Source organism: Monodon monoceros, unplaced genomic scaffold, assembly GCF_005190385.1.
Source record: "Monodon monoceros isolate NGI ecotype Baffin Bay Population unplaced genomic scaffold, NGI_Narwhal_1 Super_Scaffold_12, whole genome shotgun sequence".
Classification (NCBI taxonomy): domain Eukaryota; kingdom Metazoa; phylum Chordata; class Mammalia; order Artiodactyla; family Monodontidae; genus Monodon; species Monodon monoceros.
In genome coordinates this window covers 109,941,905-109,967,618 of record NW_021703768.1, presented here as the reverse complement: position 1 = coordinate 109,967,618, position 25,714 = coordinate 109,941,905, and the positions used below count along the sequence as shown (strand labels likewise).

The 25,714-nt window shown below is 54.2% G+C and overlaps 2 protein-coding genes across 8 annotated transcripts in view; one reads left to right on the top strand and one right to left on the bottom strand.

Annotated features, from left to right (window-relative positions):
• Nucleotides 1-8,310: 8,310 nt before the first annotated feature.
• The window catches only part of P4HA2 (prolyl 4-hydroxylase subunit alpha 2), a 78,590-nt gene continuing 61,186 nt past the window's right edge, over nt 8,311-25,714 (top strand). For all 5 annotated transcript variants that reach the window (XR_003792738.1, XR_003792739.1, XM_029217507.1 and 2 more), the window contains exon 1: nt 8,311-8,402. Coding sequence is in view for 3 of the 5 variants with exons in the window: in XM_029217507.1 (XP_029073340.1) it covers nt 8,316-8,402 (87 nt within the window). In the remaining 2 variants the exon portion in view is untranslated. The remainder of the gene's footprint in view (nt 8,403-25,714) is intronic.
• Nucleotides 9,258-24,281, bottom strand: PDLIM4 (PDZ and LIM domain 4). Of its 3 annotated transcripts, XM_029217514.1 has the most exons (7): nt 24,107-24,281; nt 19,485-19,636; nt 15,629-15,710; nt 11,029-11,210; nt 10,649-10,812; nt 10,207-10,324; nt 9,768-10,075 (listed from the first exon to the last, which is right to left on the bottom strand). In XM_029217514.1, the coding sequence occupies exons 1-7, from the start codon at nt 24,197-24,199 to the stop codon at nt 9,871-9,873; spliced, it is 996 nt and encodes a 331-aa protein (XP_029073347.1). In that variant the 5' UTR covers nt 24,200-24,281; the 3' UTR covers nt 9,768-9,870. The 3 variants fall into 3 exon arrangements, with proteins under 3 accessions (XP_029073349.1, XP_029073348.1, XP_029073347.1); XM_029217516.1 differs by lacking the exon at nt 10,207-10,324 and having other exon boundaries at nt 9,258-10,075; nt 24,107-24,251; XM_029217515.1 differs by lacking the exons at nt 19,485-19,636; nt 24,107-24,281 and having other exon boundaries at nt 9,258-10,075; nt 10,649-10,831; nt 15,629-16,636.

Sequence of the window (25,714 nt, the reverse complement as noted above, 5' to 3'; positions counted from 1 at the left end):
TGAGCAGGTTTCTATATGTGTTCCAGGCCTCAGCGTCCGAGGAGTCTGGGAGCAGAAAGTGAGAAGTAAGCAGCACAGCTGAGATTGGGATACCCCCGAGAAGCTGGTGGCTATATCAGTGGCTGGTTGCTCTAAACAGTGTGCCTGGAATATCTGAAGTTGTGAGCTTGAGGAGTCCTATGTGGTCATCCTACTTATATATGACCACGGAGGATGCAGCCTGTGCTGCCCGTCATTGGGTGCTGCCCAGGAACACAAGGAAGGCTAGACCCTGGCAGCCTCATTTATAGGTTCAAACCCTGCCTCTGCTCCTTCTGACCAAAAGGGCCTGGAGTCAACTATGTGGGGCGGGTGGATCCCTGGGCCACCCCCTGGCACCCAGGCAATCTGCTCCAACCCAGAGACCTGCCATGTGAACACTAAACCAGTGGTTGGGAAAGGCAGACGGATGAGATTGCAAAGGTTGGCAGAGGATAGACCATACTTGACCTAAAAGATTCTTAATTTAAAAAATTTAATTAGTTAATTAATTTTTATTGAAGTGTAGTTGATTTACAATATTATGTTAGTTTCAGGTGTACAGCACGGTGATCCAGACACATAAATATCTATATCTCCATATATATATATATATATATATATATATATATACTATATATTTTTAGATTTATATTTTAAAATATATATGTATTTCAGTTATATATATATATATTTTCAGATTCTTTTCCCTTGTAGGTTATTAAAAAATATTGAGTATAGTTCCCTCTGCCGTACAAACCTAAGTGGAGTCACAGTAGGCCAGTCAGCTTAAGATTGAGCCTGTAGGGGAAGAACCATCCCTTGGCTGGGCCTCTGAGCTCTATCCTCCCAGACTAATTCCAGTGGGACTGGGTGAGACTACAGAAAGAGGGCGGGGGAAGTTTGGAAGGGCTCTATTATTAGGCAGCGCAAACAACCCAAGGCACTCTTGAGAATGAGCATTTGGAGAAGAAAGGAGAAGCTGGACCAGAAGCTTGAGGAGGCTGGTGCCTCAGGGACAGGCAGGGGAGTGGACAGGAACACAGGCTGAGAAGGCACTGCATGAAGTGGGAGGGGGAGGTGGTGAGGAATCAGAACAGCCCATTTAGCGCAGGGATCCGAACCTGACCCCAGGCCCAAGTCAGGCAGGTGTGGGGGTGGGTTCGTGCAAACCAGAGTTTATGAACAGGTGCTGTGGGCACCAGCCTTGTCTACACCCAGACCCAAAGCTTCAGGGGTCACCTTGACTCAGCTCATCTTCCACCATTCCATGCTCCATGGAGGAGCCTGGCCCTGTGTGAAGAGCTGGTGCATCTGAGCTGCACTCTGGGCTGTTCTAGGGACCTTGACAAGCAGAGATAGGCCAGCACCCTTCAGAAGTGGCCTGGCAAGAGTCACTAGGCCGTTGGTAGGACAGGCAATGTTCTCCAGGGAAGATGCGTACTTGCGATTGCCCTGGGTGTTCTTGCCATGGAGATCAGCTAACCAGCGTGTGACCTCGGCAAGTTTCTCAACCTTTCTAAGCCCATCCATGAAGTGAGGATAATAACTGTACTTCCTTTCAGGTTTATGTGAAGATGAAAGAAGAGTAATATCAGTTCACTAAGGACTTGAAGATGAAGACCTGGGACATATTAGCTCCTATGATATTTCTTACCCAATTTGCATCCTCTGAGACTTCCTCTGAGTCTGTAACCACTCTGGCTTCCCATGAAATGTGCCTTTAGGCCAAGAATACCCTGGAGAGAAGCCGAGTGTCCTTCCACTGCTGCCTATATTGGTAAAGAAGCTGGTGTATGGTGTGGTGCTTCAGCCTCTGAGCTTCACTAACCCAGTCAGACTGGGGAGACAGACCTGCTCACAGGGCTGGTCAGTCAGGTCTCTGAGCCCACATGGCTGAGGCCAACCCCAGACCCTGCAGGAACAGGTAAGGCCTCTGGCAGCCTTTCCTGGGATTTCTAGCCTCTGCCTTCAGCCACAGATGGTCCACATCAGACAGGAGCAAAGATAAAATTTGGTTTCCAAGTAGTTTCCTACTTGTGGTAGAGGGGGCACAGAAGAACAGTCCTTGCTTATTACAGACCCCTTTACTACCCTCATTTCTTTTTAGACTTCCACCTCTTTTCAGAGGTGCTAAGGACTATTTTGTGGGAAAATTTTGAACATTATGTGAGAAAATGATAAACCAGGAAATTACCCAGAGTTGTAGAAAGCAAATCGGGGGTTAGCATGGGGACTAAAGTCAAGAAGCTGTTACCCTGGGTAAGAATGAGCCCCAGGATGGAGCTGCAGTGCAGATAAGCTGGGCAGGGGGACCCACAGGTGGAGGAGGGGGCAGGGCACTCCCTGAGTGGTCAGCAGGACTCTCTGGGCCCATAGCCCAGGCTTCTGGGCATCACAGTGCAGGTCACAACACCCCTAACTCAGCTGTTCATGGGCTGTTACCACAGGGCCAGGCTGCTGTGCCACCAAGAGGGGCTGAGTCCTTGGCCAGGAAGGGAGGGCTGGCTTGAAGGAGCATCTGGGTTTCTCCTGCCCTCACCCCTTTCCTTGGTTCTCAAGGTGGAAGGTGGGAGAATAAAGCTTATCACACAGAGAACCAGAAAGAAGGACTCAGTTTTCATTTCTAGCTCCTTGGAGGGTCAAGGAAGCCTATAAGAGTCTGGAAAAAGATCTTGAGGAAGCTGAATTTACAGATCAGCACAACTGCAATTATGGGGGCCTGAGGCAGGGCTGTCAGCAAATTTCAGCAGGGACTGAACCTCATGGGACCTTGTGGGCTGGGTTCAGGAGTTTAGACTTTGTCCTAAGAACAATGGGAAACCATGGAAGCTTTAATAGACAAGAGTGGCATAGTCAGATTTGCATTTTAAAAATCTCTCTTTGGGCTTCCCTGGTTGTGCAGTGGTTGAGAGTCTGCCTGCTGATGCAGGGGACACGGGTTCGTGCCCCGGTCTGGGAAGATCCCACAGGCCGCGGAGCGGCTGGGCCCGTGAGCCATGGCCGCTGAGCCTGCGCGTCTGGAGCTTGTGCTCCGCAACGGGGGAGAGTCCGCAACGGGGGAGAGGCCACAACAGTGAGAGGCCCGTGTACCACAAAAAAAAAAAAATCTCTCTTTGCTGTTGGGTGGAGAAAAGATTGAGGGGCAAGATGGGAGACAGGAAGGCCAGTCAGGAGGCTGTTACAGGCCAGGCAGGAGAATGTAGGGGCCCGAACTGGGGCTTGGAGCTATGGAGGCAGAGGGAAGTGGGCTAGTTAGGGATTAGTCAGGGATGAATGCAGTCATGCCTACGAACTGGTCTCCTTGCTTCCACCTTGGCCCCTTACAGTCTATTCTCCATACAGCAGACACAGTCATCCTGGTTAAAACATAAAAGCCCAGGTCATGCCACTCCTCTGGCTTCTCCTCTCTGAGTAAAAGCCAAAGTCCTTCCTGAGGCTTACAAGGTCAACGTGGCCAGTCTTCCCACCCCCACGTCTCTCTGAGCTCATATACTTCTACTGGCACCTCACTTACACTACTCCAGACATTTCTTCGCTGTTCTTAGGACAGGCAAGCACATGTCTCCTCCTCCTTGCCCCGTCCAGGGCCTCTATGTTCCCTGCTCCCTTGGCCTGAAATGCAGTTTGCCAGATATCCACACAGATGCTCCCTTACTCCTTATTTTCTACTGTAATATCCTATTTATTTCCATTAACCACAGCTTATCATCTGTGCTTTTTAAATATGTTTGTTCAAAATGTCTCCTAGTATGTAGCACAATGCCTGGAACATAGTAGATTCTTAGTAAATAATTAGTTAAATGAATGAGTTGAGGTTGAGGTTGAGGATTCAGGAATGAGGCAGTTGCCCTCTAGGCCTTACCTCCTCTTGAGGGTTTAGGCAGTATGCCAGCAGAAACTAGGAGAGCAAGGTGAGGAGGAAAGTGGTAAGAGGCAGGGAGGCCCAAGGTATGTGTGTGTCAGAGAGAGGGTCGGTGCTGGCCCCAGGGCCCCTGCACCTCTCCATGCCTGACCTGAGATCTGGGCAGGATGGTGGTAGGTCTGGGCCAGGCTCTGACCAAGGAGATCATAGGCTGTGTCAGAAGCATCAGGAAGGAATGGAAGGGGTAGGATGGAGGGCATGTGGATGGGAACTACTACTGATTTTGCCTGGGGATGGGCCGGCCAAGGCTTTGCTCTAGGGGAGGGGACAGTGGAGCTGGGCCTTAAAAAGTGAGTAGGAGTTTGCTGAATGAAGAAGAAAGAATAAAGGCATTTCGAGCTTGAGAAAAGGTCTGAGGGTATGAAAAGCCAGGATTGCTCAAAGAACGGTGAACAGTCTTGTGTAGCAGAGGAAGTAAGACACACAGTCGGTCAGCAACCTGCAGTCTAAGAGGCCTTAAATGGTAGGCCTACAATTGATCGGTCAGGGGCTCTATCCTGAGGGCCCTGGGGCCATGTTGGCCAGGGGAGGGGGTCCATGAAGCAAGGGAATAAGAGAATTCTCCAGCTGTCCTGAAATGGGCCCCAGAAATGCTTAGGAGGCAGAACCCCAGACACAGTGATGGGTAGGATGGGATGGCTGGGGAGAAGGTGTAGAGAATGATGTCCAAGCCTCTGGTTTGAAGGCCCCTGAGGTGAAGATGTGAGAGAGGAGCAGGTTTCGGGACAATAATGAGGGGTCGGTCTGGGGCAGGTGGGCTGGGATTTCTGAATTGGGGACCCTAGATCTGTGTCTCCTCCTGGAGACTCAGCTGCCCCGTCTCAGGACTGGGACCCTGGGTCACAAAGACCTCCCAAGGTTTTCATGGTCCAGCACATTTGGGGGCAGTCAGGGCCCCTGGGCGAAGGAGGTAGTTGGGGGACTGGGTAGAGCCTGGGTCTTGAAGCAGGGAAGACTGGCAGCTCTGGCGCCACTCCTCTTGGCTACTGGCCCCCCCCGCCCCCCCCGCCCCCCCACAGGATGCCTACCTTGGCAAGGGTTGATCTGGTTGTGAAACCGTGTACAAGACCCTGTGTCCTTGTCTTTTGAAGTAAAAGGCTGACTCAAGAGTTAGTGATTGGGAAATGAGAAGATGTAGAAACAAAGAATAGCTGTTGGGCTGGGAAAATGGCAAAAATTAGACTATAAATCTGTCACATGGCAGAATCACCGAACTCCCAGTTCCCTGAAAGATATAAAGGCCTGACACACATTACTAAGCTGTTTTTATAGGAAGCAGCCCCCCTCCCACCAGATGAAAACTGCTGACCCCAAGAACATAGACCCTAGACTGGTTAAAGCCAGAAGGCTGATGGTGCTTGAAACTTCACCTTCTGCCAACCAGTCTGAGAACTGTCCACAAGCTGATAATGCCCTGCTCCTTGAACACTATAAAACTCCTCACTACCCGCTCCAAGGTGGGTCACCCAGTCTCGAGGGCATTAGCTCACTGTGGCCCCCTTTGCCTGGCAAAGCAATAAAAGCCATTCTTCTCTACTTCACCCCAAAACTCTGCTTCCGAGTTTCTATTGAGCACTGGTGAACAGAGGCTGAGTCTCCGCAACAGTTGCAGCAACTTTGCTTGATCTTGATCTTAATGGTACCTAGGTAACTGGAGGACCCCTCAATTGGGGTGGGTAGGCCCCGTGTGGGGAGGTGGTGACTGTGGGATTAAGGCGGGTAAGGGCGGCTGCTGGGAGTGGAGAGCCAGGTTTCAGCAGGTTTGAGTCTGGGAGAGGGGTGGGGGCCTGTGCCTGAGGCTACAGGATTTTTTCACTGGAGATGCTGAGCCTAATAGCTTCCCCCGCTGCGGGCCAGTCCTCTGCTCACCGTATGAGCGGGTGGTGCCTGACCTTGTCTGCAGACTGCACGGGCCTGCAGGACCAGGGCACAAGACTCCAGCCACTCAATTCTCAGAGGACACTTGCACACTGCCCTGTGCTCCTTGAGGGAGGGGAGGGGTGGGGTCCATTGGAGGAGCCTTGGAAGAAATTCCTAGGAACTAATTAAAGCAGGAACACAAGATCTATAAGAAGAAAATGGAAATAAAAATATACCAGAGTACTTCACAACACTCTGTCAATGAAAAAAGCTAATCAATAGTCAACCTAAGAAAGAAATGAAAGATTTTATTTGAGCCAAACTGAGGATTATAGCCCAGGAGACAGTCTGAGAGCGCTCTGAGAACTGTTCGTAGAGGTAGGTGGGGAGGTCAGTATATATGTGATTTTGTTTAAGTGGATACTAGCAATCCAGCTCACATCTCAGTAGAAGGTTGCTGCTAGCCATGAGCAACAGACATCTTAGTTAATGGTTTTAGTGCTTTTCTCAGTATGAGAAGATGCAAGAATCAAGGTTCTTAAAAATTTCTCCTGAAAATATCTAACTCTCTGAAGGCCTGTTCTACCACCTTTCCCAGAACACAGAGTGCCTCATCCTGATCTTTGCCTTGAATTCTTTTCAGGGTCTACTGTAGGTCAGTGACTGAAGTGGCTAATGACTTGATTCTTGTAGAACTGGATGGTGGGCAACATTCTTTATTTTACAATCCCTTCCCTTTCAGTCTTAATTTCAACCGAGGTCTGGGGGCCATTTCATGACCAATTTGTCCCATGACACTAGGAATGTTCATTCCCAGGTCAGTCGAGGATTTCATTGATAGGCCACTCAATGTGCTATTACTGGACTAGGCCCTGTTAACAGTAACCAAAGACCTCTGGACTGCCTATCTCACTAGTCTGTTATGGTCCAGGAAATGGTTCCCTCTTGTTGCTTCTTCACATATCTAGAGTTACACTATCACACTCATTGATCTTATAGATCTATATATTGGTCAGTCATTTCAAGTTGCCTAATCATTAATTTTATCTGAGGCTCAGTCACACATTTGGTAATGCAAGAAACAATAATCTGGCAAAATAGGCAGAATATAAGAAATATATTGAGGGCTTCCCTCGTGGCCCAGTGGTTGAGAGTCCGCCTGCCGATGCAGGGGACACGGGTTCGTGCCCCGGTCCGGGAAGATCCCACATGCCGCGGAGCAGCTGGGCCCATGAGCCATGGCTGCTGAGTCTGCGTGTCCGGAGCCTGTGCTCCACAGCGGGAGAGGCCACAACAGTGAGAGGCCCGCGTACCGGTTAAAAAAAGAAAAAAAAAAAAGAAGAAATATATCGAGTAACATTAATAAGGTCATAAGTAAGTATTTAAGCTAAGAACTTCCACTAGGTGTGGCCCAGTATTTACCCAGGTCGTCTGACCAGTCCGTTCTGCACCAATCACTATCTTTAAGGGAAATTATACACTGGCATTGTACATAAAGTTCACCAAAGAGGTAGGCACATACAAGGCAAGTGGAGGTGTGTCATCATGACCCCTTACAGGATTGAGAAAGGAATGTTACCTTCTAAGAGTTACATGGCTGGCACCAGGAGAAAAATTGATATTTATGGTTGAGGAGGTATTTCTGCCATTGGGGAGGTCTAGTTAACGCACATGGAAGCTGCGCAGTGCACACTAGGGGGAGGGAGGAGGCTAAAGGGCAGAGAAAAAGTTTTATTTTTAAATTTTTTTTGGTCTTGCCTTAAAACCTGAATTTTTATTTCATCAACCCGAATAAATGCAGAATAAGCACAGATCACAGTATTCTCTGGGAGGAAAGGATTCTAGCCAGTTCTCCCCAAGTGAGTCTCTAGAATCAGGGCAACCCCAGTCACGGTTCAAAGGGGTTTGTTGTCTGTTTTTCCAGAGCCTGATACTGAGTCTAAATCTCTGGACAATTGGAAATGTATGAGAATAACCTTGGCAAGTTTGTAAACGAAGAACAAGGAGGAGAGATTAGCACATTAAACTCTTTAAGAGGTAATAATTAAATCAATATGATAGTTTCAATAATAAGAAAATATTTCAGTGGAATAGGGTCCAGTAACAAAGATTCTTGCAAAAATATGAAAAGTTCCTATCTATCATTAAGAAGTTAATCCTCAGAAAAATGAGCGAAAGATTTAGAGGAATTCTTGGAGGGAGAAGGCCATTCTGTTCCATTTTCATTCAGCACCCACCAGCAAACACAACAAATGTTTGTTGAATGAATGCTCATCTCTGGTAATCAGAGAAATGCAAATTAAAGTAACCACATATCGCATTTTACTTATCAGATTGGCAAAAATGAAAAATAAAAACCTGGTAATACCCTGTGTTGCAAGAGCATGAGGAAATGAGCACTGTCACGTGCTGATGGTAAGAGTGTGAATTGGTAATGTTGCCAAAATATCGGCTTCCTGTGCACCAATGCCGAACAGAAATACAGAGACAGAGATTTTGGAGGAAGAGAGAGATGGCTTTATTTTTCTTCCATGCACAAGGGAAGACAGAGCATGCAGCGCCTCAAGAACTGTGCCCGCAGTTCAGGGAAGTGAAAAGGGTAAGTGAAAAGGATCAAAGTGGTGAATGTCTTGCATTCTTCTTCTTCTTCCAATATTTTAAAAGTTACTGCTGGCGTCAGGCAGCCTGGTAATTGGGTCTGTTCATCTCTGGGTTATCGGCCTGCGACCTTCTTTCTGAAATGTAAACAGCTAAGAGGGGTGATTTGCTGCAAGAGAATGCAGCAAGAGTAAGTGCCAGGTGCAGGGTACAATTCATATGGAATCAGAGAGTAATTGGTTTTGCTTAGCTTTGTAAAGGACAAGTGTTTGTTAGTAGTAACAGCTGAAGTATAACCAAGATTGCTTAATTCTTTCAGGACTGTTTATGCTGTTTCCCCAGCCTGCTCATTGTTTCTTATTTTCTTTGTTTATCAGAAGATTTCTATTTTTGCTGCAACAGTAACAGTCTTTTGTGGTCTGTGATAGTACAAAACTGAATATAGCACAATCGTCCATTACTCAGGGCTCACTAAATAAACGAGGCTGCTTCCTCTTCCGAGCAACCTAAGGAGAGGGTAGATCCACGTGACCCGGAGTCCAGGATGCGTCATCGAGTGCGAACAGCCACAATTCACCAACTCTGCTATCACTTATATTTTTTAAAAGTGCGAGTCTCTACAGGAGTGTGCAACCGAGCTGTGAAAGGCCAGGCCTCGGAGGAGTGGCGTGTACTCTGGAGGCGAGTGTTCTCTTCTTTCTACTAAAATCTTACACACACACACACACACACACACACACACACACGCCCTGCGCGCTCCCTGGTGGGGAGAGTGGGAAAGGAGAAAGAAGGAAAGAATACAGTGGGGGGGGTGGGGGGGCGGGGGCGGGGGGATCGGAGAGGACGGGAAGAAACCCGGAAGAGAGAAATGCTGAGATTGCCGGGAGGCAGATACCGCCCCCAACTAAACTGGTGATCTCCCCAGTCCTATCCGCCGCGGGGCAGTCCCTCCTGCAGCTGCTAGGGGCCGCCCGCGCTCGTGCTGGTGCCCACACGGGGCCTTTGCTGCCTGTGCTCGCCTTTGACATATCTTTGCACACAGTTCCTCACACTGTAGAGCTCTTCCCTCCCTTATCCCTTAGTTCTCTGCTGACACTTTCCCTGACTCCATCCAGGTCAAACCCTTTGGCGTGACGTCCCCTTCTAGCACCTCAGACCTCGCTTCCCTATTAACAGGATTGCCCTTGTGATTCATGTCTGCCATCCACCCAGGCTGTGGCTTCCTTGAGGGCACCACAGTACCTGTCTTGCTCCCCCTTGCACCCAGTGCCTAAGAAAATGCTTGGCACCTGAACAGGTGTAGCACTCAGGAGCCATGGCCTGTGCTGGAGGGAGGCAGGCCAGGGCACCAACACGGTTGAGGCCAAGCAGAGGGAATTTATTAGAGAGGCAGGGCGTAAACATATTTACACGGGTGCGCGGGGACATTAAAAAAAGCAGAGGCGGGGACGGGAGGTTCCGGGAGCGGCTCAGACGAGTTCCACCTTGGCATTGGGGTACACCGCCACCACGTCGTAGCCCTCGGGCGGCTTGACGCGCGCCTTGGCGTGGCTTTCGCAGTAGAGCCGGTCGTCCAGAAAGAAGTAACCGCGCTGCTTGAGGTTCAGGCCGCAGTCGCTGCACATGAAGCACTCGGGGTGGTAGAGCTTGTCCCGCGCCTTGACGATGGTACCCCTGACGGGTGATCGGAGAGGACAGCGTCAGGGGCTGATCGATCCGAGAGCACGCCCCCACTAAGGGCCTCGGGCGGGGTCAGGGGACCACGGGGGTGGGGGGCGGGTGGGGAAGACAGGGGAGGTACTCACACGATGCCGTGGCCGCAGCGCGTGCACTCCGGCAGCCCCTGCAGGCCGCTCAGCGGAGCGCCTAGCTTGCCCGCCGTGGGCTTGAGGTTCCGGGGGCCGCCAGGCCCGGGCCGTTCCCCTGAAAGCCAGAGCACGATTGGCAAGAGCCCGGTGCGGAGGTCAGAAAAGGGAAAAACTTCATTTCTGCGGAGTGTGGGGCTGGGCCCTGCTTCCGTAGCCACCGGCAAAGAGACTGGGATGGGGGTTGGAAGGGCGACAGGGGTTGGGTGGGAATGAGAAAGCCCGGGCGCAGCGAGGTGTGTGGGAGCGCGCTATAGACACGGGGGGCGGGGCTAATGGCCGGGAGGCCGGACGTGGGGTCGCAAAGGCGTGGCTTGGGCTGGTTGGGGGCGCGGAGTTCGGTACCTCAGGGATCGGGAAGGCGGGTGAGGTAAAATCTTACCGCCCTCGCCGGCCTCTAGCATGCCCTGCAAGTAGCGGAAGGAGCCTGACTGCTTGGGCTCCGCAGCCGTCGGCTCGGCCGACTCCCGAAGCATCCTGTACACCTCTGAGCCCAGGTCTACTCCGCAGTCGCGGCTCCGCGAAAGGCCTCTGGTCAGGTCAGTGCTGGGCGAAAGAAGATGCACTAAGGGACAGGGTTGCAGTACCAGTCTTCACTCTGCCAGCTCAAGGGTCTGGTGTGGTTTCATGAGTCAGAAGGCAATCAGCTGAGACCCAAGGATCAAGTGTTAAGGGTCAGGATGGGACCTGGTGTGAGATTTAAGGGCTCGGGGATTAGAATGGGATCTGGGTATGGCATCAAAGATTATGCCTCTGTACTACCTGTGGGGTGGAGACACGTGCAGGGTGCCCAACTGGGCCAGTAAAGTAGCCTCACTGCTGCTGCCATTGTGAGGGACTTGGAGGCGAGGTGACTGCCCGTAAGGAGATCCCAGGCCTGGCCTGCCATCTTCTGGCCCAAGCCCCGTGGCTGAGGGCCACCTGCTTGTCGCTGGACTGCCATCCTAGGAGAGAGAGGAGCCTGAGGCACTGGGAGACCCTCTGGGGTAGGCCCTCTGGCCATTCCTTATACACCCACCCCTGCCCTGCTATGCCAAGCCTTCTTGGGTGTTGGCTGGCTACTCTTGCTCGGGCATATCTCGGCTATGGTGCCCGGTCAGGGAAGGGGCTTGTGGGGAAAGGCTGAGCCTTGGGCCTGGTTCAATCCCTGCAGAAATGAGAAATGCTCATGGAAAGTCAGACACAAAAACCTGAGTCCCTGAGACTCAACGTTGGCTCATGAGCCCTGTGGTGGTTCTGACTACCAGTGCCCATGGGGGACAGTGCTGGGGCAGGACCATCCCAAGAAGCTTTTTAAGGCCAGCATGTCTGGTTCTCAGTGTGTGGCTTCCTTGCAGAGGTGGTCCTGATACCAAGTCTTCTTCCCTGTCAGAACTGTGCTGGGTACTGGATGCGCCCATGGCTGGGAACGCAAAAAAGGAATTCCTGTTCTGCAGCCAGGAAGGGTCATCAATCATTGTGTCCCAAGACCCTTTAGTGGGAGCAGGCTGAGGTTTAAAGGTACCATTGTGAGGTCAGCCCCCTCCAGGCCTGTATTTTTTCCCCCATTTCCTGCTTCCCAGGCCAAAATAGGTGGCCTTCTGTAGACACAGCAGATAGGGGTAAAGGCTTGGCCAGGGCTCAAAGCTCCCCACACCACTACCCCACAGCCAGCCTGATGCCCACGGCTGAAACATTTGAGGAAGAATGCCCTGAAAATGCCTCCTCAGTCCATGAGAAGAGGTCAGAATCTCTGTAGGTGTGGTTTCTGAATTGGGACCTCAGATCTTTGTCGCTGCAGGGCCATGTTGCCCCTTGCTTGCAGGCACACAAGCCTGCCCTCAGCAGTGTGATAACAGGCATGCACACTCTCACAAGTACATTTACAGACATGCCCATGCATGAAGGCAACACATAGGCACCAGCCAGTCCTCCACCTACATACACCTAATCACACAGACACAGTTACATATACTCGGAGCCAGTGCTGATCATGCTGGGGATGACCATGGTGACCTCCATGACACAGTTGGTGGCCACAGCAGCCTGACTTTGGGGTGGGGCCCAAGAGCCCAGGCCATGAAGTTGTTCTCAGCCTCAGTCTGGGAGGTGACATGTAAATTTTTCCTCCCCTCTACAGTGTGAACAGGGATGCTAGGTGGGGAGGAAAGGACGCCTACCCTAGAGGGAAAGAGCAAGCCTTGGACTCGGTCAGCCTCCAGCTGGGGCACAGTTGAGCCTGCAGGGCTTTGCCCAAGCTGCTGCTTTCCACAGGCTCTGAGCTGGGCAGGGGCATGAGGAATGGGCAGACTAGCAGCTGAGTGACTGAATGGGGGTGGTGTCCCAACTTCTCCCACCCCAACAGACAAAGGAGAGGGGGTCTCTCACTGCCCAGGTGGGCCCCCATCAACGAGGCAACAGCAGCAGAAAAACCTTTAGCCTTAGCCTCTGAGAAACCTGAGCACTCTCACACATGTGTCTGCAGGGCAGGCAGGCCGGGGCTGGCCTGGCCTCTAATGGGGACCAGATGGGCTATGGGCCATGGGGGCAGGGCTGGGCCCCATACAGAACAGGCTTCAACAGGAAGGGGGAGCTGGAGGGACCTGGAGGGAGGAAGCCCTCACTGACCCCCACCCAGCAGGGTGTGGGAGTTTATTGCAGGATCATCAGAGCCACCGCCCCTCCCATGGCCACCCATGCAGCAGCCTCTCTAGGTCTGAACTCAGTGGTTAGGACACACATGGTGACCTCAGTGTTGGTTTGAGTCTCAGCTCTATCACTCGCTCACTGAGCAAGTTACATCACCTCTCTGAATCTCAGTTTCTTCATCTGTGAAATGGGGATGATGGTTTCTATCATAAATTCCTCGTGGAGATAAAATGAGACAGTTGCATACAAAGAACTTAGCATAGTGCCTGGCACACATCCATTTTTGGATGAATGGCTGTCATGGGCATTCCTGAGCCCCCATTCCTGGATTTCCCTTCTCCATGGTGTGCCTGGTACCATGTGTTCCCCGTGTCTGAGTACCCGCCAGCTGCCGATTTGGTTGTTGAAGTCTCAGTGGGCTAGTCAGCAGCATGGGGGTAACTGCTAGCTTGCTCATCAGCTCCAGCATGACTGTGGTCAGAATCTAGGACACTCAACTTGGACAGAGGTGGGCACTAAATCCAGGTGAGCAGGTGGCACCTCCCAGAGGCCAAGCTCCAGCTCCCTGCTGGTCTGGAGAGGACAGGCTGAGTCCTGCGCTGCCTGCTGCACCTGGCTTGCCTTAACCTATCACCTGGTTCTCAGTTCAAATGCCACCCTCTCCGGGAAACCTTTTCTGATCACCATCCTTCCTCCACTCTGGGCTGTGTTCCCACGTAAGGGCTGAGAGAAGGAGACTCCAATGACTCTATATGGAAGGTGGGCCTGAAGCCCCAGTTGGTGAGTGCCAGGGTACCTTGTGCTGGTCTTAGGGCCAGCTGTCGTCTTCCCCTCCTGTGATGGCTCCAGCTGGGCCCACCGCCCTCCCCCCTGCAGGTAGAGGGTGGGAGCAGTATGGAGACAATGGGCCCTGTATCTGTGTTCCTGAGGACACGGCCCTACAGGGGCTGGGTGTGGGTGTTTCTGTCCCCCCTTCCATGGAGCTCATGACCTTTTAAGTACGAAAGGGGGGCAGCAGCTGAGGGGCTGCCCTGTTGCTTGTGGAAAACCCCCCCGCTTCCAGCCTGAGCCCCACAGCCTGGCCCTTGAGGAGGTCAGTGAGGGAAAGTGTGGGACAGAGGGAGCTGTTCTCCAGCCCCCAGCCCCACTGGCCCAGAGCCTCTCCTGGAGGACTCAACAGACTTGAGCTTCATATTCCAAAGCTCAGGCCCCCTTGTCCTATCCATCTTGGTACTTACACATGAGAGCTGGGCTCACACACGAGCTGGGGGCCTGTACTACACTATTCCTGTTTCGCCCATGTCAAGTCTGGGTGATTTGTCTATGCCCCCCAGCCCCTGTCCCCATGGGTCCATGGAACTACCAGAGCAAGCTTCTGAGACCCAGGTGTGGCCACAAATCTCTTCAAGAACAGCTGAGGTCCTGGGTAGAGGAAACCGAGAGCCTCTCTGTGCCCTCAGCCCTCACCTCTGCCCCCTGCCACCCCTGGGACTTTTTTCTCTGAACCTACGGTGCACAATCTCACCTCTGGGCCTTTGTATGTGCTTCACTTTGTATGTGGCACACTTCTCTCCATGCCCCTTTGCCTCCCTTATTCTTCCAGACCCTTAGGTCTTGGCTTGGATACCCCCTCTTCCAGGGAGCCCTCTCTGACCCCTTGAGTCAGATACCTACTCTGGACTCCTTTGACCCCTGGCTTCTTCCATCCCAGAACTGCTAGGTGCCTCTCCCCTTCCAGAACAGGCACTCCCTGTGTATGGTAAGCACCTGGCCTCAGGGATGCCAGCAAAAGCAAGGTAGGGAACAAATGTCAGAGAAAGATGGGGACTGGGATAGGGGGTGAAGGAGAGGCCATGGCAAATCATTCCCTCTGGTACAGCAAAGCCTTTGTGGAGAGATAGTGGATATGAGCAGGCCCTGGGGGCCATGGTCCCACATGCTGGGTCCCAAGTTCTGGCTCCATCATAGACCAGTCGAGTCTCCACCTTGCCCAAACTCAGTGGCCCAGAAATAACGAGTTCACTCTGGATACCTCAGCTTTGCCCACTTGGCCACCCCTCAAGCCCATGGCAAAATGAGGCCCTAAAGCAGCCTGGCTCCACCTCACGCTCCTTGAGGACAGCACCATAGCTGTGACTCTTGTCATACACAGAAAGGTGAATGAGCAGACAGGCCTGCAGCCTGAGGTCTGCTAGCTGCGATCATGGAATGGCCAGGAGAAAACTTCAGTCTTGGATAGGGCAAGGCAGTGCCTTATATTCTAAGGTTGGCTCTGGCCAGGTAGGTGCCCAAGGCTAGGATGAGACAGAAGAGTGCCCCATAGCCTGAGGTCACTCCACAGCCTATGGCTGTCCCCCACCCCTCCCCCAAGTCTGGTGACTTCCTCCTGATCTGGCAACACTGGGCGACAGAGTGAAACCCAGCTGGGTAAGAGGTAGCCCTGAGCCAAGGCCTGGCCCAGTCCCTGCCCACCACAGGCACTATTGTCCCAGAATCCAGGACTGCTTAGAGTACTGACAGAGCCCACAGCAGGTACCTGTCACCTTGGGAGCCCCTGATGGGGCATGGACAGAGCCCAGAGAAGCCTTCTGCTTCAGTCTCTGACCTGGGCATCTGAGAACCACCGTGAGGACATCAAATGCAGTTAAACCCGTGGACAAGGCCCGGCCTCTCTGCCCTGGGCTTGCTCTGAGCTAGGCCAGGCCAGGCCAGGCCAGGTGGTATATGTACATACCTGGGCCTCGGGATCGATGTGGATCCTGTGTGCCTGAGCCTTGCTGTCCTCTGGGGTATTGGGCCAGCTCCTGCCTTCAGGCCTGTGGCAGGAATTAGGATTGTCAGAAATCTCTGCTTACTAGCCCACCATGCCTGGGAACTAGGACCAAGAAGCGCTGGGGTCTGGGCCCAGGGCCACCTAGGACCAGGCTTGGTACCCTGCATGGATAAGGATACTACCCCAACTCTTTCCCCTGCGCCAGAATGCTGGCCTTCGTGGCAAGGAGACACAACTCTAGATCTGCCACTCACCTGGGGTAGGCTGTGTGCCCTTTCTCCACCAGCTGCTCCTTGCCCCTCTGGTCTGGTTCCTAGAAAGGAAGCCCTGCAGCTTCCCCACCTTTCCACCCTCTCTGTGGCCTATGGAAGCTCAGCATAAAGAGGGCCAAGCTCATGGCGGAGCAAGCCAGGCCTTACACGTTGATCAGCTAGGAGCCCATCAACTCATCCCGCTTCCATTCACAGCCTCTGATGGGGCCTGGGAGTCAGGCATCCGTGGGCCTAGGAAAAGTGGAATGGAGGCTCTGAGGGGTGCACCTCCCTTACTGCTGCCGCTGGCAGAGTCATCATCAATGTCTGCCCAGCCCAGATGGGAAACAGGCCATTAGGAAATTCCTGCTTCGCCATAGAAACCAAAAGCCAAACACCACTCAGGAGGGAGAAAAACATCATAAACCTGCCATAAGTGGGGGCAGGCAGGGCCGAGAGGCTACAGGCCTGGGGCCCAGTCCTGCCACTGAGTAGTCCTGTGAGAAGGCAGGCCAGGAGCGTGTGTGGACCCCGGATTGGCAGGTGGGTGTGAGTGAGGCTGGTTACACCAAAGGGGAATAATGTCCCCACGCTGCCCCACAGGGCCTCCTGGGTCTTCTCAGGGGTCTTACCACTGGGCTAGCAGCTCAACCCTGCCCCTGTGCCCCCACTCAGCAGAGGATTTTAACAATCTGATTACACGTGTAGTCCACACTCACTCTGCTCTTCCTCACCATTGCCCATTCCTTGGTCCCCTGCAGGCTACCTCTCTTCTCCACAGCCTTACAGAGGCCTGTGGCCCCAAGGCTCTGCTGTTCTACCCCCCACTGGCATCTGGTTCCAGCCCCCTCAGCCAGGCGCCCAACTGACTGCCCTAACTCACACCTCTAACTATGGTCTCTATGCACTCAGAACTCTGCTGGAATAAACCTAGGACATCTTGTGTGGCTATTTGGCCTTATACTTCCTTGAAGTCCTGCCCAGAAGAGAAGTACAAGCCTGCGGTCTGAAGATCAGAGGGTACAAAGTACCCAGAGCCATCTGAGTGGCCCAAAGGCATAAGATTGGAATGAGAGGCTTATTCATGTGTCAACCTCCACCCCCAGGTCTCCACACTTTAGGCTGAGCAGGTAGCTCCATCTGCCATCTTTAAGCCCACCAAAGGGTGGGCTGTACAAATCCACCTTGTATCCCATGTAATAGGTGACAGGGACCTCACCAGAGGCCCCAGGGTTGCAGCTGATGCAAGGAAGGTCCTGGACCTACAGAACATGCCCAGAAATTATGGGTTAGCTTGGATTGCTGGATATCTGGCTCTGAGTTCCAGACAAAGTAAGCATAGCGGGGAAGCTGGGCCTTTACTTCACTTTTCATCCTGTGGAGAAGTCTGGAGGAGTACAGCCCTCTGTATGCAAGAGGGCAGGTAGGGAAGCTGGCCTAGGTAGAGCTCTGGGAGTGCTGGCACAGAGTAGCTCCCTCCAAGCAGCTCACCAGGCCAATCTTCCACAGACCCCATGTTGGGGGTTGTCTTTGGAGGCTCAGGCATAAGTCCTGGCATGACAGGCAGGATAGAGAGCAGGGTCAGAGGCCTTGCAGGTGAGAAGGCACCCAGGAGAAGAGATGCTGGCCCAGAAGATCAAGGTGGCCCCTGTGTCTTGATCCCCCAGAATCTGCATGTGTGAGAATTAGGGATAGGCGGCTGGGGGACAGGGCATCAGGTTTTCATCCTGACGGAGCAGACCCTGTATGTCATCCTCACTCAATCCCAGATCCCCCATTTTGAAGTTGAGGAAGCTAAGGGGTCTGATATTAAATCACTAGGACAACACAGTTCTCAAGTGCAGAGCTGGGACTGGAACCCAGATCTGTGATAGGAGAGAGTGTGCTCTCACCTGCTCCATGGCCAGGCAGCATCTGGGGGCTCAAATACCCAGTGTGGAACAGGTCAGTGGACCCCTGGCTCCATCCATGCCTGGCTTGGAACAAATGGCCAGGGAAGGAAGGAAGGAAGGAAGGGGGACCTCCACCCTGCCCCCACCCTGCTACCCTCCCCTGATATCATTCCCTCTGTGGACCTCCTGAATCAGGCCCCCTGTGAGCCTCCCCTGCCCCTTGTCCCACTACTATCAGGGCTTCCCTTATTCAGCCATGCAGAGTCAAGGCCAGAGGTGAATCAGGGCCCAGGAACCCAGCCAAGTTGGGTGGCCTCAGAGGCCCCTCGTGGGCAGAGCAGTGCTGATGCTTCCCCCAGCCAGCCTGTACCTCGGTCTCAGAGAGGGTGATGAATGTGATCCTGCTTTATGGAGAAGGAAACCCAGGCTCACAGAGGTCATCTGGTGAGCCTAAGAGCCCAAAAAGTCTGGAAGAGGGCCAGCTCTGCTGAACTCCCAGGACAGAGCCTCCTCACTGCGGGCCAGGTGGAGTGTACAAGGCCCTGGACTTGCAGCTGGGCCCACTCAGCGCCGAGAGCAGAGTCAGGGGTCCTGACTTCAACATGGACCTGGGCCAGACATAAATGGGGCTACTTCAGAAGGCTTCCCACCATGTTTAACGGCTCTGAGCCCATGGATTACACCCTGCCCTGCTGGCTCTAAGGCCTGGTTAGCCGTGTTGTGGTTTGGGGAGGATTCACCTACACACATCCACATGGGGTCGTGGAAAGGCGCTGTTAACAGTGAACATGGCAGAGCTGAGCAGTTATGTCTGACTTCCCTGGATCTAGGCAAGACAGGTTGGGGGGGAGATCCCGCCCAGCCCGGACCCAGCCGACTGCCATCAGCCTGAGCAAGGCTGGAGATGCCCCAGGTAGACCTTCCATCCTGGAGCATGTCCAGGGCACAGATGGGGCTTGGTGACCCCCCAATCCTCCCCTTCCTGATGGGCAGTATAGCATTACACAGTCCACGGCATCCAGATTTAAGCAGGGCAGAGGTTTGGGCCATAGTGGGGACAGCTGAGGCAGGGCAGCTGTGGGGCTCGTAGAAGTGGTCAGCAGTCAAGCAGAAGGAATGGAGTCTTTGGGAGTGAGAGAGACCTGAGGTCAAATCTTGCTTCACCATTGCTCTGCTGTGTGACTTGAAGCACCTTCCAAACTTTCTGAGTCTCAGTTGTCTCACGTGTAAAGTGGAGACTATATTAGGTTTTACCTTATCGAGTTGTTTTGACAGTTAAACAAGGTGTTGAACGATAAAATTCTTTGAACTGGTCATCAAGCTCGTCACTCATGGGTGGGAAAAGGACTGAAATCACACACACCTCACCCCCGGTTTGAGGCTACTCAAGGTCTTAGTTCAGCCCTGATTTTGGGCTGCCTACCCCCTGCCATAAGTCCCCCAACATAGTTCCAGCCATAGGTTAAATGGGGGCTTCTTCCTCTCTTAAGCCACCTGCATCTCCAAACAGTGCCTGTCAAACCCCTGTGAAAGTGCTGCTCCATAGGAGTGGGGTGCCAGGAACTGAAGCAGAGAGGCTGTGTGAGGCCCAGCTCACCCAGGATGTTGGCCACCCAGAACCGAGCCTGCCCTGATTCACCCGCATCATCCTGGCCCAGCCTGCCCTGTGCGTACCTGCTCACGGAGAGTATGAGGTGGTCATGGCAGCCCTTGATGCGGTTCTGTGCCTCCAGGTGTGTCATGAGCTCTGTGCTCTCACCATTGATGGCCTGGATCAGGTCTCCAGGGCACAGTGCAGCCAGGGCAGCCTTGCTGCCAGCATGGACCTGTGGATGGACAAGCCAGATGGCTGGACATTGGTCATTATGTGACCTTGCTGTGGGCTCTGTTCTAGACCCCTTCCAACCTCAGAACTGGGCCAGTGTAGCCCTGCTGCCAATGTGACCTGTGGGTGGGCAAGTTGAGTTCCCACACGGCTTTGCTGAAGCCTCTGCTCTAAACAAGCCCAACTCCAGCACCTGGAGGTCTGGTGAGGTATGAAGGGCATATGAGAGGGGCTTCCTCTGGGCTGGGACAAATGGGATGTCACTCTTGCAGCCTGCATACATGCAAGGGACACAGAAGGATATGTGCTCTCCATCAGATACAAAGCATGGACATGTCACATGTACCCTGTATTGCCCCACCCAGACAGACCACATAGTAGCCCCTTGACCTGATGTTCAAACCCTTAGTGACCTTTTTTCCTCTCATCCCCACCCCTCCACATTTACCTCCACACACCCACACTCTATCCAGACCATCTGAACGTCAAGGGGGTACTCACGGGTACCAGATAGCTCTCACCTTCACACTTCTACAGATGCTGTTCCCTCTACCTGGAACACACTTTCCTTTGACCCCAAACCCTAATTACCAGCTTACGCCTCCTCATCCTTCAGGTCTCAGGCTCTCAGCAGAGGCCATTTCTCCTGGAAGCCTCTCCTCTGGGGTCCCACAGTACCCTGTGCACCCCCTTTACCACTCTTCTCCCATAACATTGTTAGTGCCTCATTCTGTGCTGTCACCTCCCCAGGCAAGTCGAGGGCCATCTACTTTTAGCTGCCAGCCTGCACTCCCGGGTCACAATTTCACCTCCCTTTCCTCCGGAGGACAGGCACAAAGGCCACCCCAGTGCCACTGTTGATCCCAGAGGGTCAAGCAGTGTCCACATCTGGAGCCTCCTACAATGCCGGTCCCTTGACATGTGCCACATGAGGTTGGGAATAAGCTCACAGGAGGCCTAAGTAAGCAGCCTCAGGAGGGAATTCAGGCAACAGGACATCCTTTACCCTGTCCCTGGTCCCAGCACAACCTTTGGAAAGAGACTTTAGGGACCCTCATTCCTCCCAGCCTCTCAAGCTGTGGCTCAAGAGCTGTCAGTGGCACTGTCCCTGTTGGGGTGGGAGCTCCTGGAGGCCTGGCCAGGCTCAGCTTAGCCAGTTCCCTGTAGTGAGTGGACAAAGCTGAGGTGCTGGCAGCTCCTTGGCTGGAGTCCTGGTGTGGGTACTGCCAAGCAACCTGCCCTGAAATAGGCTGCCCCAAGCAATGTTCTTCTGGAGCATGCTACCCTCAGCCAACCAGCCCACCATTAATGTTCCTTTGTAGGGCATGGGCACCTACACAGGCCTGTCTTCCCAGGGAAGGCACCCACTTGGCACCATCCCACCCTCCCCCCAAGGCCCTGCTCTAGGCCCCCTCTCCTACACGGATACCTGCTCTGTGACATGGCCTGGGCTCAGTGCTTTAGCCATAACTAGCTCATGGCAACCTCTCAACCACCTGATGAGACAGAGGCTGTTCTCATTCCTATTTTCAGATGAAGAAAGAGAGGCTTTGGGGATGGGGCGTTTTGCCCCAGTCCCCATGCTGGAGAGGAGTCTTCTTCCTCAGGGGGGTGGCTAGCTGCAGGATGACTCAGCCAGCACAAGGGGTGCATTCAGGCCCCTGTGGGTGGAGGAAGTTCTCGAAAGCAGGGGTGGCTGGGACTCTGCCAGTTCCGTTAGCTTGGGAGCTCTGGTCAGAGAGGGTGTGAGGCCAGGAAACCGTGACTCTTCCAACTGCCTTTACATGCATTGTTTCATTAGTCCTCAAGGCAAGCCTATTTCCTAGATGAGGAAACCAAGGTCCAGAGAAGTACAGGACACTCAACTGATAAACGGCAGAGTTAGGATTTCAGTCCAGACCAACCGATTCCAAATGCTATGCTCTTAATCAGTGTGCTTTTCTGCAAAAGGGAGTGAGGGGAGAGACAGTGTCCCAAGTAGAAGGATCAGCATGTGTAATGGCTCAGCTGGGAGTGAAAGTAAAAGCAGGCTCCTGTGGCAAAAATATCACCAAAATATCGGTGAGGAGAGAGTGGAAGAGATGAAATCAGAGGGAAAAGCAGGGACCAGACCTACAGGCCTTGTAGGCCCAGGCGAGAGGATTCTAAACAGGGAAATCACAGGACAGAGTTGAATTCAGGCTGATCCTTCTGGCTGCTGAGTGCAGGATAAACAGACAGAAGGAAGAGAGAGGGGAGTGGTGAAGTCAGCTGGGAGGCTGGGGTGTGAACCAGCCCCTTCACCTATAGCAGCGACATTTAAAGCCCCTGTGTCACTCCACCTGGCCTAGAGGCAAAAAGCCCCTACAGGGAGCTGGGCATACAGTTAGTGGTGTTCATTCCAGGCACTAGCTTCTAGGGACCTGGTAGCAACAACCCATTAGGATTCCAAGGCCAGTAGTCACTATAGTTTGTGAGGAAGGAGCCCTGGGCAATGTTTGGGGGGGCTCCCAGAGGCTTTGTGGGCTGAGGTTGCATAGTCCCAGCTCTGCCAGGCAGCCAGCCTCCTCTCTGTCTGAGTGTGGCTGTCTCCACTGGGTGGGGGAAGTCCCGTAAGCATGGGAGGGATCGGATCTTGAACCCCCTCAGTGAGGACACTCCCACATATAATCAGTGTCTGTAGACCTGCCCTTGAGGTACCTGCTGGGCAAGCTGTGGCCTGTGTCTCCTCAGCCCCGTAAATCTCCCCAGATCCCACCCAAACCCAGGCTCAGCCATCCTGGCTCCTCAGGCCTTAGCTGCTGCTCTGAGACTTTGGGGGGACAAGGCGGGGGTGTTCTTCCTGGTAAACCCTTTCCAGCCTGTCTGCCTGCCAGCGGCCTGCATCCCGATTAGCTCCAAACAAGGCCGCCGCTGTTGCTGCCGCTGTGACGTGTGGAGGCCTTTCCTCGGCGGGCAGGCAGCCGCGTGGGCAACAGATGTCTCTGCTCCCTGCTGCCTGCGGCCGTCAGCCGCTGCCACTTAGCCTGTCAGCGGCCTCACACCCAGGATGCCTGGCCCACCGGCTGGCCTAGCACCCCCAACAGCCTGCCTTGGTGGTGGACACACAGCATGACACTCACTGGCAGACACAGATGTGCACGCTCTCTCTCTCTCTCTCACACACACACACAGGCCCCCAGCAGGGCTCTCTCAGGGAAGTGGGAGATGAAAGGCTCCCGGATGTGTTGAAGGCCCACCTCACTCAGCCCCAAAGGACCTGGTGGCCATGGGGTGAGGGCAGATGTGGGAATCCTCCCAGGACAGCTGGGCCTGCCTGTCACCCTGGCCCCCAGAAACAGGATTCCATGATTCCATGCTCCACCAGGTGCCCACCCCTTCCCCTAAACTGGAAAGAAGACTCTGAAAGCCCAGCCAGCTTGGTCCAGCCCCCATGGCGAGAGGTGGCGGAAGGGTGGGAGGAAGGTGCTCTCAGTTCCCCCGATACAGGGCCCCGAAGACCAGAACAGCTTGTATGGGGTCAAGGGATGGCCCCAGGTCCCCTTCTCTCTTCCCTTCAGACTGGGAGCCCCCAAGGGCAGGGCCTGGGTTCTCTCCTCTTCTGTCCCCTAGGCTGGGACCCCCAGGGGCAGCATCTGAGTCCCGTCTTCTGGCCCTTCAAATATGGGACCCCAAGGCTGGGCCAGGATCCTGTCTTTCCCAGTTTGGTCACCCCCCTCTGACAGGGCCCGAGTCATGTCCTCTGTTCCTCTGTCCTCCTCAGATTAGCCACCGCCTGGGGTGGTGCCCCCTCCTCCTCCTCCTCTGCCTAAACCTGGGGCAGTGCATGGCCACAGAAACTTGAGGAACTGGGTGGAGGTTATCCTGGCCCCTGGCCTTGTGTGTCTTGTGGCAAGGGGGTCTCACAACTGCATAGTCAAGTCTCCCTTTCCCTGGAAGCCAAAAATTCCTCCTGGTCACTTCCCCTTAGGACAACTGAGGTCATGGATGAGAGACTGACCAAAACCAGAGTGGGGAACTGGATGGATCTTTCTTTCTTCAGTTTCAGAGAGGACCCCAGACCTCCTTGGGATCACTCAGCTCTACTGGCAGGGACCCTTGATAAGCGGAGTCTCTCAAGTCATTTCGCTTGAAATTTTCAGGCTGGGTTCAGTCGAAGCAGCATCTCTGGGCCTCTGGAGATCAGTCCAGATCTCTGGCCCATGACTTTGGCCTGCAGTGAGTCCCCCAGAATGAGGCCAGCAGGAAGGCTGGTTTGTGAACTCTTGGGGGGAATCCTTCAAGGGATAAGGGCAGGTAGGCCCAGCGGGAGGGGGAGGGGGCTGTGGCGACGCTGCCCAGCCTGGAAGCCTCCTCTACAGCCTGTGGGTCACCGAGGCCAACCCTTGGCCTTCGAGCCTCCAGGACGTCGGGGATCCGGGTCCCAGGTGGACTGTAAGGACTGGGTCTCAGATTCAGGACCTCCCCGCCGCCCTGTGTCTGCTGGACTCACCCGCGAGATGGTGAGGGGTACGCTGAAGTCCCGGCCGCCCACCAGGCGGAAGCCCCAGGGCGAAGGGCCGCGCAGGGTCACGGAGTGGGGCATCGCGAGCCGGAGCTGCGGCCGGAGCTTGAGCCGGACACTGAGGAGCCGCCGCCGTCGCCGCCGCCGCCGCCGCCTGGACGCCGCGCCCCGCCCCTGGCCCGCCCGCCCCCGTACCCCCCTTCGCCCGGCCCCCGCCCCTGCTCCCCGCGCGCCGGGATTGGCCCCGCGGCCGACCCGACCCTCCCACTTCGGGGGGCTCAGAGGACCCGCCGCTCAGCCCCGGCCGCCTGCAGCCCGGCACCCCCGCCAGGTTCTCAGAGAGCCGGGACTGGAACGGCCCCGACGTCCGAGATCCTGCCCCGGCCTCCGCTCTGCGGGCCGCGGACCGGAGCCCGGCTGTGGAAGCTCAAGCCTGGCCCTTTGAAGTCGCCTCTGCGGGGCGGCGCCCCAGCCCGGGGAAGGATGGGGGGCAGGGGCAGCCCAGATGGGGGATGGGACCGTGCCTTGCTCCGAAACCTCCTCAAGGTCCTGGCAGGCAAACCTGCGACCCCACCCCTCAGTGCGAGGAGTCCTCTGAACAGCGAACGAGCACTGATGGGGAGCCCTGGGCCTGAGCAGGCCTGGGCCAGTGTCACAGACCCAGGATGACAGCGGGCAGTGCCAAGTATGGGAGCAGGAACAAAAAAGTACCCAACCTCATTTGGAGAGGTCAGGAAGGCTCTCTGAAAGAGGTGACCGCTGACTTGAGTTTAGAAGCAAGGTGCCCTGTCTTGTCCTTCCAGGTGTCATTGCTTCCCCAGGACACTCAGGCCTTCTCCAGCTGCCCTGTCCTTCCAGGCCTTATCCCTGCGTACATGACCCCTTTCCTTCCTCCCTTGCAAGGAGCTTTGTTTCCCCAGGCTACCTAGAAAAGGAGCAGCTAGGGTAGCTGGGGTCTTGGCTGTGCCACGTTGGAGGTGTGTGAAGTACTGAGGGGAGTGGAATTTGGGGCAGCCCTTCTCTTGGGACCCTCCCTAGTCTTCTCTCCACTCTCAACCATTGTCCTCCAGGAACAGCCTTTGCAGGTGCCATGGCCTAGCCAGGGCCCCACTTACCACTCTCAGACCCTCCTGGACACTTTGGTCTGGCTACATCAGGGCGGCACTATCTGTCGTTCCAGACCCTGAGGGGCCCCTAATTTAGCCATTCTTGATAACCCTGTGTGCCCTCTTGTCCAAGTTCTGTTATGGATGCTGCCCTTGGGATGCTAACAGGTTATGGGGTAAGATGTGTCTATGGAATCTGTAACATCTCAAGAAGGAGGACGCTTGAGAGGCACAAACTTAGGGTAGTCCAAGGAAGTGCGGTGCCCTTCAGGGTGGAATATGGATGCCTCTCTGGGAGACGGGGTGCTGCTGTCTGTTCAGCTGGCAGAGAATCATGAATGGTGTGTGTGGCAGTGGTGTGTGTGTAGGAGGATGTATATGGGGGTGTGTGTGTGTGTGTATGTGTACATATCCAGGGAGTGCCAGCCATTGGGCTCTCAATACTGTGAGGGAGAAGGTTTCTGCTCAGCTCTGTACAGACTTAGGCTCA

What these genes read in the sequence shown, in the direction of transcription:
- PDLIM4 (XM_029217514.1), bottom strand. Translation starts at nt 24,199, where the DNA reads ATGCCCCACTCCGTGACCCTGCGCGGCCCTTCGCCCTGGGGCTTCCGC. An exon ending in TACCCCTCACCATCTCGCGG is followed by an intron (nt 19,637 to 24,106) that starts GTGAGTCCAGCA and finishes GTCCATCCACAG; the next exon opens with GTCCATGCTGGCAGCAAGGC. An exon ending in CACGTGTCTCCACCCCACAG is followed by an intron (nt 10,813 to 11,028) that starts GTAGTACAGAGG and finishes TCTTTCGCCCAG; the next exon opens with CACTGACCTGACCAGAGGCC.